At 32.5% G+C, this 17,410-nt stretch overlaps 1 protein-coding gene across 1 annotated transcript in view; it reads left to right on the forward strand.

Annotated features, from left to right (window-relative positions):
- Positions 1 to 17,410, forward strand: part of TNKS2 (tankyrase 2) — a 61,115-nt gene that overhangs the window by 32,092 nt on the left and 11,613 nt on the right. Inside the window, exons 12-21 of the mRNA XM_074295861.1 lie at positions 592 to 763; positions 2,135 to 2,214; positions 4,167 to 4,312; positions 4,725 to 4,890; positions 7,303 to 7,522; positions 8,248 to 8,357; positions 9,037 to 9,225; positions 11,115 to 11,367; positions 14,515 to 14,597; positions 16,713 to 16,833. Coding sequence (XP_074151962.1) covers positions 592 to 763; positions 2,135 to 2,214; positions 4,167 to 4,312; positions 4,725 to 4,890; positions 7,303 to 7,522; positions 8,248 to 8,357; positions 9,037 to 9,225; positions 11,115 to 11,367; positions 14,515 to 14,597; positions 16,713 to 16,833 — 1,540 coding nt within the window. The remainder of the gene's footprint in view (positions 1 to 591; positions 764 to 2,134; positions 2,215 to 4,166; positions 4,313 to 4,724; positions 4,891 to 7,302; positions 7,523 to 8,247; positions 8,358 to 9,036; positions 9,226 to 11,114; positions 11,368 to 14,514; positions 14,598 to 16,712; positions 16,834 to 17,410) is intronic.

Below are 17,410 nucleotides of genomic sequence, written 5' to 3' on the forward strand. Positions count from 1 at the left end.
CTAAAGTATCAATATATTTGATGATTAAAATTTATTGAAGACAGAATGAAAGGATATCCAATTCAAATTTTCATTTGGGAATGATTGTTATTATTATATTTTATACTGTGTATTGTGTACTATGTTGTAGTCTCATCTGAAGATCTTTGAGATATACTTGTGATCAGCAACCAATTGACCTTGTATTACATAAAATAGTTGACTGATTTCTCAGAATATCCTAGTGACTTGAGCTCATTCATAGACTTTATTTGTTTCTTTTACATAATTATCTCCCCATTCTCCCACAAAATACAGATCACATAATTAATAGTGTTACCGAATATAATTACATAGAACAACCTGGGGCAAGCTAAAACAAAGTATTTTTGTTTAAAAAAAAAATGCTAAATAGAGAATTATTTGTATTTCTATAGTTCAAATTTGTGCATTGATGAAATCTTGCTACAAATCAGTTTTTTTAAATTTGTTATTAAAGGTATGTAAGACTTCTTAATAAAGAAGCAGCTTAGAATTGATTATGAATAAATAAATTATTTTATTTTTTTTGTCATGCTATAATCTCAGTAAAATCTTTTCTGCTTTTTTAAGGTTAATGCTTTAGATAATCTTGGTCAGACTTCTCTCCATAGAGCTGCACACTGTGGTCATTTGCAGACATGCAGACTTCTCTTAAGCTATGGATGTGACCCTTCAATTGTATCTCTTCAAGGCTTCACAGCTTTACAGATGGGAAATGAAAATGTGCAACAACTTCTTCAAGGTATGAAATAAAAGTATATCATATGACCTTTAAAAAGAAAGTATATCTAGATTTTTAAATGAGTCCGTGTTGTCTTTTAGTTGTTAAATATAGACGTAGACAAGACATTTCCTGAGTTTTTCTATCTATTTTCTAACTAGATCAGTATATTTAATGGCCATATCTTCTTAGGTGCTAAGTTGGTTGCTTAGATGAATAACCAATTTTTAATTCTTAAAGCTTATTAGGATTGAGTTGAGCAGCAATTTTGATAAATATTGTCTTAATCTAAACAATGGCAGGTCTTTCTTCACTCTATTTTGTATCTGTAGAATATAACAATAATTCATAGCATATATGAAAGAGGTATAGCACGCAGCACAATGCCTTGCCATTTACTAAACATTATATAAATAATTGACTAACAAATAGATTTGTATTAACTTATTTAAATAATAAGATCAGGTTTCTACTTAAAATATATGACAGAAAAGTAGTCAGTTAAGGCTCATTGCCATGAATTTCAAAAAGGTTTCCTAAGGGTATTTAAGATAAAAGTATTACTTTCCACAAATTTAGGCTCTACTTACAAGAAACAAATATAGTTGTTTTGGTTTCATTCCCATGGGATGCAGTTTAGAGTGACTCTCTTATCCTTTTAGAAACACATTGTACTACTCCTAAATCGTTGTTACTGCTAGGGAGCCTTGCTAGGATCTAAGTTACACCTCCATTGTTTATTTGAAACAACTTAAAAGAGCGTATTCTTTTCAGTTATATCCTGCTCTGATATACCATGGGCCATAATATGCCATATACCATAAAGATGTAGTTACCTAGATTCCAAATCTTTTCATCTTCAGTATGAAAAGAACAAATGGTCTGTCCTTCACCTAATTCCCCTTGCATAATATCTAAATAAATGTGGGGAGGTTGCATAATACATAATTGTGGCTTGACTGTTAAACTATGAGACTGACCCATTTGATTTAACTATATATCATATATGAAACTTACTGAAATGCCAAAGTTTCATGAAAGTAACACAATATTGTTCATAGAGAAAAAAGGAAAGAAGATATACTTGACAATACTAGTCCCACTTTTTAATGAGATAATTTATATTATCCTAGCCAGGTTATAAAATAAGCCTCCATTTACCATATAATCTGTGATTGTCCAAATTACACACAATCACTTTTTTTCTCACATAATCATATAATATCTAGGTATGTAGGGAATTTAAATTAATACCATTGAAGTTGTCATTTACCATAGTCCTCTCTAAACCTTACCTGCTGGAAGAAAGGCAAAAAAAAAGACCTAAGTAGAGACAATGATCAATTATACTTATGCTCCACATAGAAATTAAGTATTTTTTCTTCTTTTTAGAGGGGCTCCCATTGAGTAATTCAGATGCAGATAGACAGTTGCTGGAAGCTGCAAAGGCTGGAGATGTAGAAACTGTAAAAGTAAGATACAAACTTGTTCTTTTTAATACTGGTTTTTAAAATTTGAATATTTGTATTTTCTTCCTAGAGAATATGATTTGTCATATTAGTTTAAAAAAGAAAAGTAATTCTTAGATTTCTCTTAAGTCTCCTATTCTTTACTATCATATGTCTGTTCTCATCTCTTTCTCCTACAAATAAAGATTTTTGAGTAACATAAGAAAAAAAAATTTAAGTTCAGGCTGGTTTATAAAAATAAATGGAAGTATATTTAAACAGACTCTTAAAGTTTTAATAAATATTTCCCCCCAACAAAATCCAACTAGATCCCATATTTCCTACTCCTTTCTTACTTTGACTATCACTATTAAGTAAATGTATAACAAACTGGTGGTTTTTAACTAAATGATTGATTTATCTAAAGAGGTATTTGGGGATTTACCAGCATGGTTTGAGTATATTGAGTTAGTCTTCTGGAGAATTTTTGTAGAATCTATTGGAAAAGATCTTTGATTCTCTAAACCAGCCTGAGCTTAAATAGGTATCCTGTCTATAATATCCTTAATTGTGAATATTTTCATTTGGAAATGCTTTCATTAATGGGAAACCCACTTACTCCCAAGGTACCTACTTTGGGAACAGCTTTTTTTTTTTTTTTTTTTTTTTAATTGAGAAGTTTTTTGTTTTTTGTTTTTTTTCCTCCATATATTAAGCCTAAATCTTTCTCTCCTACAAATCTCATTAGAATGTAAAGTCAGCTATTATAGCTCCTCAGACTTTTGTCTTCAGAGTAAATTTCTCCCAGTTCTTTCATTTGATCTTCAGCTTCCCTGAACTAGTTCCTGTTTGTTAATACTTTAGAGTATCCGTGAGAGGTCTCATTTAATTTTATGCTCCCTCTTATGTGTTCCAGTTCTAGTCTATGCACATCTTCCACATATGCTACAGCATTCTATTCCATGTTCTCACACCAACTTCTCCATAGAGCGGCTATTCAGTTTTCTAGACTCTTTTGTTTAGGTCTTAAGACCATTATCCAGCTTCTAGGCATCTCTACACAACCAGCCCAGTTTTTGTTGTTGTTTTTGCTGATGATGCATTTCCTGCATGTTATCTTTTATACGGGGTCTAACCTAGAGAATTTGAAGAACACTTTTACAAATTACCAAGTGCAGTTGAGCCTGTTCTCCTCCTTTTTCATTCTGGGCCCATTCTATTGTTCATATGAAATAATAATTCAAATAATCATTTAATGTGTTTATTATGTGCTAGACACTGAGGATATAACTACAAGTAATCCCTATTCACAAAAATTTTATTTTTAAATAAAAAGAACAATATAAAAAATAGAAATAATAAGAAATCTATAGAGTGTATATATTGTTAGGGTTAAAGATTATAAAGGATCCAAGATAGAAAGTTTCTACTTAGAAGAGGTAGAGGACAACTTCCTCTCTTTATATAAGGGAGCATTTTCTCTTCAGCCCAGTCTTATTTGGAATTGCGCTGAGGACATAGCGAAGTTAAATAACTTGTGAAAAATTTTAGATGTTTCTATGGCAGTACTTGAACTGAGGTTTTCTGACTCCAAGATCAATTCTCTATCCAATACATTGGCATGCCACATATTTAAAACATCTTTTTAAATTTTTAAATTTAATTAAATTATTTTTTTAATTTAAATTTAAATTTAATTTAAAAATTAAATGTAAAATTTTTTGAGCTATGGGAAATGTCATATATCTCCATTAGATTGCTTACATAAAATAGTACTTATGTAAGGTATCAGCTTTGATAAGGATTTTGATAAAAGCTCTTCTGGTATTGAAGGGGAAATAATGACAAAAATAAGAACATGGCAGAGTTACCAGAAATTTAGTTGAATGTTTAGCAAATCAATAAAACAGCAAGGAAGATCACTGCTTATTTTCCTCAGAAAATATGCTAACTAACATCCTTGGTACATCCTACAGAAATTGTGCACTGCCCAAAGTGTGAACTGCCGAGACATTGAAGGGCGGCAATCTACACCACTTCATTTTGCAGCAGGATATAACAGAGTGTCTGTGGTCGAATACTTGCTACAGCATGGAGCTGATGTGCATGCTAAAGATAAAGGGTAAAGAGCATTTAGCATGACTTGATTTTCCTTTTTGTCCCCTCAGTTTAGTAGAAATTGTTTCTTGAGAGTTGCCTGGCTTTTTTATCTTCTAAGAATTTTGTATTTTGGTATTGATAAACAATTCACATTTCAGTTGGACTGCTTCCAGTTTTTATAAAGGTTCATTTGCAGAGTGTTTATAGTTTTTTGGAAAAGTAAAAGAAGGCAATATAGGTAACGTTGCTTTATTTCAGAATTAAGTTAAGGATAGATATCTGATCATCTGTTTTAATATTTCTCATTGAATTAAGGTTGCTATGAAATTTAGTGCTGTACATAACTTTGTCAGTAATTTTCTAAACATAATACTTGGGATAAAATTTTAAAAACCTACCATTTGTTATCCTAATTGTTGACATTTTTTTCCCAGTGGCCTTGTGCCTTTGCACAATGCATGTTCTTATGGACATTATGAAGTTGCAGAATTACTTGTTAAACATGGAGCAGTGGTTAACGTAGCTGATTTGTGGAAATTCACACCTTTACATGAAGCTGCAGCAAAAGGAAAATATGAGATTTGTAAACTTCTTCTACAGGTATAGTCAAGTATTTAAATTGTGTATGATGCATGTAACTTAGGAACAATGTTTAATGATATATTGTGACTTTGGAGAAGGCACTCCACTACTCTGGGCCCTTTTTTCTCATTTGTCAAACAAAAAGATTAGAGTTCACAGAGTTCCTGTGGCAAGGTGATTAGAAAGCTGGCTTTAGAAGCAAAGAGACAAATCCATATTTGACCTAGTACTTAGTAGTGACTTTGGGCAAGTTACTTAACCAGTGAATGTCTCAGTGCAAAATGGAGATAATAATAGCATCTATTTCCCAGGATTGTTGTGAGGATTTTTTTCCCCCCTGAGGCCGGGGTTAAGTGACTTGCCCAGGGTCACACAGCTAGGAAGGGTTAAGTGTCTGAGACCAGATTTGAACTCCGGTTCTCCTGACAGGGCTGGTGCTTTATCCACTGCACCACCTAGCTGTCCCTGTTGTGAGGATTAAATGAGATAATATTTGTAATAGTGTTTAGCACAGATTATCAACTATAATAGACTTGGTTCTTCTTAGCAGTTTAGTTCAAAGCAATTCCAAAAAACTATGAAAAGAAAAGTCATCCATATCCATACAGAGAATTATGGCGACTGAATGTGGATCAATGAATACTATTTTCATCTTCTCCCCCACTTTTTTTCTTGGAATTTTCCCTTCCAACATGACTAATATGGAAATATGTAAAAAAATTATTGAACACGTATAATAAAAAGAGTGAGGGAGTGTTTAGCACAGAGCCTAATAGGCACTATATAAATGCTTTTTTCCCTTCCCCTTTTCTTCATGATTCTATTAATTTGTGATATTTCCAATAGCAGTGATATTTAAACTGCCTAAGAAGAATAGCTATCTTCTTTATCTAATTCTGTCTAGGGAGGCATCCTATTTCAAATATTCCATATTAGATTCAAATGCATGTACTATTCCTTGCTTACTATGTGACATCTTAATCTCTCAAGCTCAATTTATTTTTCTATAAAATGGGAATTATACTTTAACTTCTTCACACAGTTTTTAGGGAAGAAAAGCTTTACAGGCTTTGAAATAATATAAAATTATGAATACAGTACTAGCACCATCACCACCAAAAGTCCCAATTTCCTAGTCTTTCAAAGCAAATTATTGAATAATCAATTAGTGAAATCATTTGACTTTTTTTTTTAAACATGTTCATAGTCAAAAATGTTGGTATCATTGGACTAAATTCTCTCTAATGCCTCTTACCTCTCTAAATCCTAAATTTCTATAAGAAAATTTTCTTTTTCTTTTTTTTTTTTTCTTTGAGAGGCAGTTGGGATTAAGTGACTTACTCAGGATCACATAGCTAATAAGTGTTAAGTGTTTTAAACTATATTTGAACTCAGTTCCTCCTGACTCCAGGGCTGGAATTCTATCCACTTTGCCATCCATATATTGCCCCCTTCTTTAAGAAAGTTTTACTTCCTTTGAATCATTAATTATGAAATCATGCAATATAGAGTCATCCTTTGAAGTACTCATAAGATTCAGAGCTAAAATGGAGCATTAGAGTTAAGTCTTCTCATCTTATAAATGAAGAAACTGAAGATCAGAGTAGCAGTAAGGAAAGCTTCTACAATCTGAAGCTCAAGTATTTTAACTCCTAGTGAAGTGTGTTTTCCACTTTACTTTCTGGAGTGAATTCTCTGATTATCATTTTTAAGAAACTAATGTCATCCTAAATCAGTATGTCCACATTTCTCCCTCAACTTCAGACTAAAGAGTCAAGTTTTCTAATTTAATGTTATTTATACATACATAGTAGCTTGATATAGTTATTTAAAATTTTTCTTGAGGCTTTTAGCTTTGAAACTGTCTACAAGTACTTTATGAGGGACAAGGAAATTGGGGTTAAGGGACTTGCCTACTGTCATACAACTAGTAATTATTAAGTATCTGAAGCTGGATTTGAACTTGGGTCCTCCTGATTTCAGGGCTGGTACTCTATCCACTGTACCCTCTAGCTGTCCCTAGAAATACTTTTAATGTATTTATATACTTAGTTACTTCATAGATTTGCAGTTTTCTTAGTGCGAAGTTTACCTTCTATTGATTTAGGTCTCAGTTACTCTGTCAGTGACATTAAGCTTGCATCCAAAATATAGCATCAAATTTATACATAATTCTTAATGAACAATGAATGGTAGTTTCCAGGATATATTTACAAATAAATATTAATCATTGTTTTCAAAAACAATCTGCAGATTTGGTTTGGTTTCTTATTCTTAATTTTTCATCTAAATTAAATAGTCAAGATAAAAGGATCCCTAAAAGTAAATATTCAGAGGACAAGCAAGATACTTTTTTTTGGCATAATTTCATTGATTTTTTTTACTGACAAAATCACAGCTTTCATACCTTTCTAATTTTCATATACTTAGCATGGAGCAGACCCTACAAAGAAAAACCGAGATGGAAATACTCCCTTGGACCTTGTTAAAGATGGAGATACAGATATTCAAGATCTGCTTAGGGGAGACGCAGCTTTGCTAGATGCAGCCAAAAAGGGCTGTTTAGCCAGAGTAAAGAAGTTATCCTCACCTGATAATGTAAATTGTCGGGATACTCAGGGCCGACATTCAACTCCATTACATTTAGCAGGTAAGTGAATGAGATTTCTCAGATTCATTATGGTGACTGGTAGAGATCTTTGGGGATAAATTAGAAAGTAGAAGCTATCAGTTCTTGCGAAAGTAGATATCAGATATGTTCCTGCCAAGAGCAGGTGGGAGGAACTTAAGTCTCACAGAAGATATATTAATCCACTTAAAGCTTATATATTCCATCTCTCTCTTTTTTTAACTACATATCCTTTCTGTATACAGTAATATTTGTGTGTGTGTGTGTGTGTGTGTGTGTGTGTGTGTGTGTGTGTACGCACACACATACTATATACTACGTACATTATATATTTTCACTATAGCTTTGCCAGCAGAGTAGATTAGGGGTCATAGCCAGAATGATCATATGCAAATCTCTCAGCATCTTTGGATCGGTGCTCTCACTCATGAGAATGTTGGAGTCTCTTCTCCAAATTGGAGCCTCTTGACTTCTGAGGCCCTTTCCCTCTCTAAATCTGTGATTTACATTGTGGTAAAGAGGTCTGAAAGGTACAGCTAATGGAGTATTATAAAGAAGTTCAAGGAGGTTTGTTTGTTTTTTCTCAAGTAATTTTAGCTGTCAGCTATTTCTGACATCATATAGAATAGTATTTTCTGTATGAAATATCTTTACACATAATTTTTCATTAGGTATCCATTTTATAAATTGAATTATAAGTACATTTAATATTTTTATGTAACTTCCCACCCTTTTTTCTATCTTAGCTGGTTACAACAATTTAGAAGTTGCAGAATATCTGTTACAACATGGAGCTGATGTCAATGCCCAGGACAAAGGCGGTCTAATTCCATTACATAATGCAGCATCATATGGGGTAAGCTGTTCTTTTACACCTAATAAAATGTGTGGGAACAGCCTACTGGTAAACCTTTGTTCCCAGATCTACCTTGGAATCATCCTTTTTTTTTTTTTTTTAAACCTTGCTGCAGTAGCCCAGAAAATCTTTAGCGATATGAAGACCTAGCTATAATAGAATACTGATCTGTACAACTCTTGAGGTTTTTTTTGTTTGTTTGTTTGTTTTCCTGAGGCTGGGGTTAAGTTACTTGCCCAGAGTCACACAGCTAGGAAGTGTTAAGTGTCTGAGATCAGATTTGAACTCGGGTCCTCCTGAATTCAGGGCTGGTGCTCTATCCACTGCGCCATCTACCTGCCCCCAACTCTTGAGTTCTTAAATTGAAATTGTAATGACCTCCTTCAGCAGAATAATATGAATACTTAGGTGCAACTGATATCTCTAATATTCAACAGCTTTTCTTGCATAAAATTAGAAAATGATAAAGCAATATAATTCTTCTAGCTGATTTCCTCAGGTTACCAAAATTTTTGACAATGTTTTTAACTGACATTAAATACTTAATTATAGTGTTAATAAAGAGTATATCCCTTTTAAAAGTTTTTTAAGAAATAAAGCTAAAATTGTAGCTTCTTCCTTGAAAAATTAGTGTTATGGAAAAACTGATAGCTCAAATTCCACATATTTCCATTCACAGCATGTTGATGTAGCTGCATTACTTATCAAGTATAATGCTTGTGTAAATGCCACGGATAAATGGGCTTTCACGCCTCTGCATGAAGCAGCCCAGAAAGGAAGAACCCAACTTTGTGCCTTGTTGTTGGCGCATGGGGCTGACCCTACACTGAAAAATCAGGAAGGACAAACCCCATTGGACTTAGTTACTGTAAGTCGTTGATTCTTTTATTCTTGATTTCAGCTGAATTTCTAAGAACATCTTATGTTTACAGAATGCTTTGAGGGTTAGAAAGCATTTCTTTGCAGCAAACCTGAGGGATCTAATACAATCATAGTATAGTATCTCTTTTGAAACTAAGGCTTAAAGATACTAAATGACTTTCACACAGCTAATGACTAGTGTAACAAGGGCTTTAAGAAAAATCTTACTCCTAGCTCAGGAGTCTGCCTTAAAATGATAAGGCTAAATCTCTAGAGTATCAGTTCATGTTAAGTTTTTATTTTTTTGATGTTAAAAAATAATTGATAAAAACTATGACTGAAGCATATTATTTTTCACTTTTTAAAATTTGTATGTTTTTGTACAAAATGACAAATATGGAAAAAAATTTATGATTGCATATGTACAATCAGTATCTGATTACTGATACAGAGAGGGAAAGAGAGAGAGGATAGCATTTGGAATTCATTCATTTTTTTTAAAGTTTTATTAAAAGCTTTTTATATGTCATTGGGAAAAAATTTTTTAAAAAATTAATGATTGGGGGAGGGAAACGTCATAGGTATATTTTGTCAAGTAGATTTTTATGAAATAACTACTCTGTGGCAGGGATATGCCAGATTCTTTTTTAAGATACAATGTAAGTATGATCCCTACTCTCAAAGATTTCACAGTTTACTAAAGTGTATTTGGGAAAACAAGACAAAATACACATAAAACTAATACCACTCATTTCTCTTCCGAATTCTTGGCTATAAGTTTTCCAGATGAATTTTCTTTCCATCTTTTCTTTCCTTTCTCATCCTTTCGCTGCCACTAGAATTGTTAGGAATTTCCTTTTCCTGGTCCTTTCCTTTCCCAGTAATTCAGCTTCTGTCTTGTGTTTCAAAAAAAAGCTCTCACCAAAATTCATGTTATTTGCCCTTCTTCCCACCTCCCAACTACTCTGATGAAATCCCCCATTTAGGGCAAGGATTAAGAAAATCTAGCTGACACTTGGCATCCATTTTCCCCTTAAAATAATGAAAACTGTATGTAGTATTTTTAATGGTTAGCTAACTTAGGGATTCAGTAGGTTTCTGTGGATCACTGAAGAATCTACTAATGCTTCTGTAGGAAAATGAATTCTAAGTTCCATACAACCTACTTTCAAATGCTATTTGGAAAAGACTGTTTTTATAAGTCAGAAATTGCTGTATGTATTAACTAAATGACAAATTAATTGTATGGCATAGACTATTTGATCCATAGGAATCAAAGAGAAGAAAAATGAGTAGCCATTGTAACATAATCAGTAATAAATCTCTTTATCTGATAAGACATAATGATTTAGTAACTTAATGTTTTCATTGAATTTTGGAAAAGGAAATAAGAATTTTTTTATATTTTAAATTATTGTACTTCTGTATTTGAGGAGACAGTCAGATAGACTTTCTCTATAAATGAATGTTCTTTACCAAAAAATTTCATTGCTTCTGGAAACAAACATGATAACATCATAATGAACATTTTCCTGAAAATGTTATATTTAGTATTCATTTTTGTTAAACTTAAGTATAGGTTGAGGCTTCATTGGTGTGATACCAGTACAATTAAATCTCTCAGCCTCCTCTTGAACTTTTTTTGTGCCATTCTTTATATACTTCAGTACTAGAATTGAAGATTTTATTCATGGTGAGCTACTTTTGACAAATTTATCTTGATTTTTCCAGAGCATATTTGTTGTCCTTGAATGTTGACTTGTTTGCCTTCATTTTTAAGTATGTTATGAGCTAATTTTTTTAATGTTTATTTCTGGTGTATTTTAGTGACTTCATATTTCAAAAAGAAGAGATGATTATCCATCATGTCTATAATTTTTCTGTTTTGACCCCTAGGCAGATGATGTCAGTGCTCTTTTGACAGCAGCCATGCCACCTTCTGCCTTGCCATGTTGTTATAAACCACAGGTTATCAATGGGCTAAGAAGCACAGGAACTACATCAGATGCTCTGTCATCAGTTCCCTCCAGCCCATCCACTCTCTCTGCTGCCAGTAGTCTTGACAATTTATCTGGTAGTTTTTCTGAACTGTCTTCAGTTGTTAATTCAAGTGGAACAGAGGGTGCTTCAGGTCTGGAAAAAAAGGAAGGTGAGAGAATTTTCCAGTGAAAAACTTTCAGTGAATATTAGTGTTTCACATTATTATTTTGCATGAGTGCTGGCCAAAAAATTTCAAACTAGAAATGAAGAAATTAATATCTAATTGAATTATCAGAACATTGTTTTTTTTTTCCTTGCTTTTCTTTTAGTTAAGATGAGTAGAATTACTAGTGATTATTTTATTATCTATCCTTTTTCCAAGTAAGAACTGATGAGCTAGACACCACCATTTCAATAATGTTTTCCAAGTGTATTCTTTTTGAAAGTTAATAATCTTGTTAGGAAATAGTTTTGCCAGTTAATAATCCATGCACTGTTACAAAAGTATAAAAGCTTTCTCAGTTTTTTTTTCCTTTTTGATCTGATTTTCTTGTTCAGCATGATAATTATGGAAATGTGTATAGAAGAATTGTACATATTTAACATGTATGTTATATATGTCTTCTAGGGGAGGGGAGTAAAGGGAAAGGAAGGAAAAAAATTGAAATACAAGCTTTTGCAAGGGTGAATGTTGAAATAATCCATGCATATGTTTTAAAAATAAAAAACTTTTAAGTGAAAAAAAAATAAATATAAAACTTTTCATTATTGTTGTCTTCACTGAAAAAAGGGTATTAATTTTTCTACTTTTGGCTCCATATTCTAAATATAGTCTTAAGTCTTAACCTTTTTTTTTTTTTGATAGTTTTAGACATATTTGAAAATATGAGCTACTTAAAGTAATTCAGTATAGAGGCTAGAATAAATTGTGGATTGTTCAATCTTCTGAACCACCACTGCCACTAAGACAATTTTGACTTTAAGGAAAACCAAATCTACCATTCTCTAGATTAGCAAGGATAGTGTTTTCTACTATATTGGCACACTCCCAATCTAGATGTAAACAGAAGGGTTATGGGGACAACTATTAAAGATCCAATACAATTGTAAGCTTCTACAAGTCACTTGGAAATTGTTAACTAGTTAAATCATGTCATTGATAACTTGTGTACAGGCTCTTCTGGTGTGATATTTTTAGTTCAAAACTTTCAAAAATGTCTAATAATATTCAAAAGAATAGTTTGTACATGATGTGACTAGATGAAACTTAAAAATACATTTAGAACTTAGTGTAGAAAACATAAACAAAGCAAAACTACTCTTTTTATAGTCTCTTTTCTGTTAACACAACACTTTCATTACAACTTGTTTTTAAGGATTTTGAAATCTTAGTCTTGTTTGCCACTAAGAAGCAATGCACATCAGTATTGTACACCTAAGACTACTAAGTATTTTTATCATTATTATATCTTTTTATTTGCAAGACATATGCATGGGTAATTTTTTCAACGTTGATCCTTGCAAAACCTTCTGTTCCAAATTTTCCCCTCCCCTACACCCCTCTAGATTGCAGGTAATTCAATACATGTTAAATATGTTAAATTATATGTTAAATCTAATATATGTATACATATTTATACAGTTATCTTTCTTGATGCACAAGAAAAATCAGATCTAGAAAGAAAAAAAAAAAAAACCCTGAGAAGGAAAACAAAAATGCAAGCAAACAATAACAGAAAGAATGAAAATGCTATGTTGTGAACCACACTCAGTTCCCATAGTCCTCTCTCTGGGTGTAGATGGTTCGCTTCATAACTGAACAGTTGGAACTGGTTTGAATCAACTCATTGTTGAAGAGAGCCACATCCATCAGAATTAATCATCCTAAAGTCTTGTTGCTGTGTATAATGATCTCCTGGTTCTGCTCATTTCATTTAGCATCAGTTTCATGTAAGTCTCTCTAGGCCTCTCTAAAATCATCCTCCTTATCATTTCTTATAGAATAATAATATTCCATAACATTTAAATACCATAATTTATTCATCCATTCTCCAATTGATCGGCATCCACTCAGTTTCCAGTTTCTTGCCACTACAAAAAGGGCTGCCACAAACACTTTTGCACATGTAGATTCCTTTCCCTCCTCTAAGATCTCTTTGGGATATAAGTCCCCAGTAACACTGCTGGGTCAAAGTGTATGCACAGTTTGATAACTTTTTAAGGATTGTTCCAAATCGCTCTCCAGAGTGGTTGGAATTGTTCACAGTTCCACCAAGAATGCATCAGTGTCCCAGTTTTCCTACAACACCCCCTCCCAACATTCATCATGATCTTTTTCTGTCATCTTAGCCAATTTGAAATGTGTGTAGTGGTATCTCAAGAGTTGTCTTAATTTGCATTTCTCTGATCAGTAGTGATTGGAGCACCTTTTCATATGAATAGAAATAGTTTCAATTTCTTCATCTGGAAATTGTTCATATCCTTTGACCATTTATCAATTGGGGAATGGCTTGATTTCTTATAGATTTGAATCAATTCTCTATATATTTTGGAAATGAGGTCTTTATCAGAACTTTTAAATGTAAAACTGTTTTCCCAGTTTATTGCTTCCCTCCTAATTTTATCTATATTACTTTGTACAAAAACTTTGTAACTTGATATAATCAATATTTTCTATTTTGTGATCAGTAATGATCTCTTGTTCTTCTTTGGTCACAAATTCCTTCCTTCTCCATAGGTCTAAGAGGTAAACTCCTATATTCTTCTAATTTACTTATAATATCATTCTTTATGCCTATATCATGAACCCATTTTGACCTTATCTTGGTATACAGTATTAAGTATGAGTCAATGCCTAGTTTCTGCCTACTAGTTATCAATTTTCCCAGCAGTTTTTGTCAAACAGTTTCTTCTTATCCCAAAAGCTGGGGTCTTTGGGTTTGTCAAATACTAAATTTGCTATAGTTATTAACTATTTTGTCCTGTGAACCTAACTTATTCCACTGATCAACTAGTCTACTTTTTAGCCAGTACCAAATGGTTTTGATGATTGCTGCTTTATAATATAGTTTTAGATCTGGTACGGCTAGACAACCTTCATTTGATTTTTTTTTTTCATTAGTTCCCTTGAAATTCTTGACCTTTTGTTCTTCCAGATGAATTGTGTTATTTTTTTCTAGGTTACTAAGTATTTTTCGCAATGTTTAATGCTATGTTGATCTTGTGAAATTAGTTAAGTATTGTGAAATCAAAAATATGCAAATTGCAAAATTCTGCTTTACATGAGATTTAGTGTATTTTTTTTTTCCTTTTTCAGCTCCAGGAGTAGATTTTAGTATAAATCAATTTGTAAGAAATCTTGGACTTGAACATCTAATTGATGTATTTGAGAGAGAACAGGTAAGTAGCTGTATATTATAGCTAGGTTTGGTTGCATTTTTGTTCCTACTTTTTTTTCCATAAATGATTTTGTCACTTGAATCATTTTTGAGGCAGAATATTTAATCTGCTTTGAGAAAGAAATAGCACACTTGCTGCTGAAGTTTTTTGTGTGTGTATTTTTTTAATTTCATAGGCAATACTCATAGTTTCTTCTTTCTTTGATTTGATTTTGAAGGTTTGCATCCATTCTGTTGAAGAACTAATTATTTCCTTAATATTATTTTACATGTGTTAAAATTGAATGTAACATGTCTTATGGAACTTTAATTTTGTTCTTAAAGATATTCTTGGATTTACCATTTGTTCATTTTTGTTGTAACCAGTTAGCAAGTATTTATTGAACATCTGCTATCTGCTCCATGCTTAACTCTCCTGAGTTCTGAGAAGGATATGAGAGAAGTACATAACAAAGTCCCTGCTTTAGGGAGCTAGGACTAGCATATTAACAAGTAGTAAAGAATAGAAAACAGTATGTAAGTGTAAAATTATATTACAGAAATTTAGAGAAGGAAAAAGTCAATTTAGTTTGTGGTATTCAGGGTAAACTCATTGAAAGAGGCAAGTCTTGAATTGAGTTTCACAATTGAGGAAAGAACATTGACCCTTGTAAAACCTTCTGTTCCAAATTTTCTCCTCCTTCCCTATACTCCCTCCCCTAGATGGCAGGTAATTCAATACATGTTAAATACGTTAATATATGTTAAATCTAATATATGCATACTTATCTATACAGTTATAAATTGAGGAAAAGAAAGAATATTTCTAATCAGAAAACAAGAGGTGAGAATTAGTGTGGAAAGGAATGGGTTAGAGGAACATTATTTCCTTAGTGAATTTGGAGTGGAAGGGAGCCCCTTATCTATTTGATAGATTAAAACCCAGAGAGAAGCATAGAGCTGGAATTCAAACCCAAGTCTTCAAATCTAGTGTTCATTCCACTGGCCTGCATTGCTATATCACAAAAGCCAAGCAGAGGGATTTAGATAAGGATAAATAAAGGGCAGTAAGAGAGGTTCTTTAGTAGGGGAAGTGATGTGGTAGCAGCATTGTGTTAAAACCATTTAAATATCTGAATTTAATAAGGGTGATGTGAAAGAAATAGCAGGCTGGGAACAAACCACTTGGATCCCACCTGCAGTTCTAGAAGAGCAAGGATCCTTCCAATCACTATGTGAAGTATTTCACAGATATTTGTCAAGAACAAATCTAGAATATAAACTGGGACCTAAAGCAGATCTATACCCTCCTCTTTCTGATTCCTTTTTCTCTTCTTCACCAAATTCTGCATCCTTCTGGCCCAAATCTTTATAGCCTTAAAGAATTTTCAGAAAATAATGACTAAATGGGATAAATAATACTTTTGGTCAGAGGAGTATTCTTTCTCCTGAAGGTGGACTTAAAGTCAGACTAAGTTCATATGTCAGTTCTTCCGTTTCCTGTCTGAATGATAGCAACCATATCATGTCATTTATCCAACTTTTTATTTCATTATCTTTAAAATTTAGAGGTTGGATTAAATGACTTATAAGGTCTCTTTGAATTCTAAAATTCTGGTCTCATGATCAGTGTTTGTTTTTGAAAATGACTCTCTCGATATTACTGTGAAGAGATTAGAATAAGAAAGATCAAATGGGCTTTGGGTTTAAGGTCTCAAACTAAAGTTTGAGATGCTTTCAAGAATGGTGAAAATGGAGAGGAAGTAGTAAATTCAAAAACTATCAAATATGAACACTGGAGTTGGAATTTCTAGCCTTCCAAGTTTTAGTCCTTGATAAACCAGTGTACTTAATTCTATTCTCACAATGGGTTGAAAGCATTTTGATTCTGATGTAAGTTCTTCTATTTAACTTAATTTTAGATTTTAGGAATTTTTTTCCTCAGTAAACAGTTTAGTTTTAACTCTTTACAGTCAATACTAATGTATGAAAATTTGCATTTGTATTTCTGAGGTATTGAAAATATTTCAGAATAACTAAGTGTCTACATAGCCTTCATAATGATAATATACCATCAAATGTGTTTCCATTCTTAACTAAATGTTGCTTTTTTTTTTTTTTTTTTTTTTTAAACAAGATCACATTGGATATTTTGGTTGAAATGGGGCATAAGGAATTAAAAGAGATTGGGATTAATGCTTATGGGCATAGGCATAAAATCATTAAAGGAGTTGAAAGACTTATCTCCGGACAACAAGGTACCATTTATTTTAAGAAAATCATTCTCATCCTTTTGTTATGTAATTACAGACATTTCCCAATTTCAAAAATATTTGTTTCAAAAGCTTGTTTTCTGGAAAGGCAACATGTCATGTCAAAAGTCCAGTTCCTAGAAATTGAGGTCTGGGAATGTTTGCCCTGAAGAAGACACACCTTAAGGGGGATCCTGATGGCTGTCTTCAGAGATTTTAAAGGCGCCTCTGTGAAAAAGAGATCCCACTTGTTCACTTGGTCACAAAAGACTGTGAACAGGTACCGAAAGAGAGATTTAGGTTTAATATATGAATTAACTTTATAAATAGAGAGCTGGACAACCATTGGTCACAAGTACTATAGAGTAAATTCTTAGTTAATTTCAGTTTTGACTAGGTATTTGATCCTTCAACATCCTGTGAGGTGGTTACTATTATTTTATATATAAACAATTGTCTCTTTTTCTTCTAAATAATAACAATAAAGCAATGTTTTTCAGGCCATATAAGATTTACAAAACACTTTACATTACATTCTCATTTGATCCTCATAACAATCTTGTGAGGCAGACACCATTTTACA

Source organism: Sminthopsis crassicaudata, chromosome 2 (assembly GCF_048593235.1).
Source record: "Sminthopsis crassicaudata isolate SCR6 chromosome 2, ASM4859323v1, whole genome shotgun sequence".
Lineage (NCBI taxonomy): Eukaryota > Metazoa > Chordata > Mammalia > Dasyuromorphia > Dasyuridae > Sminthopsis > Sminthopsis crassicaudata.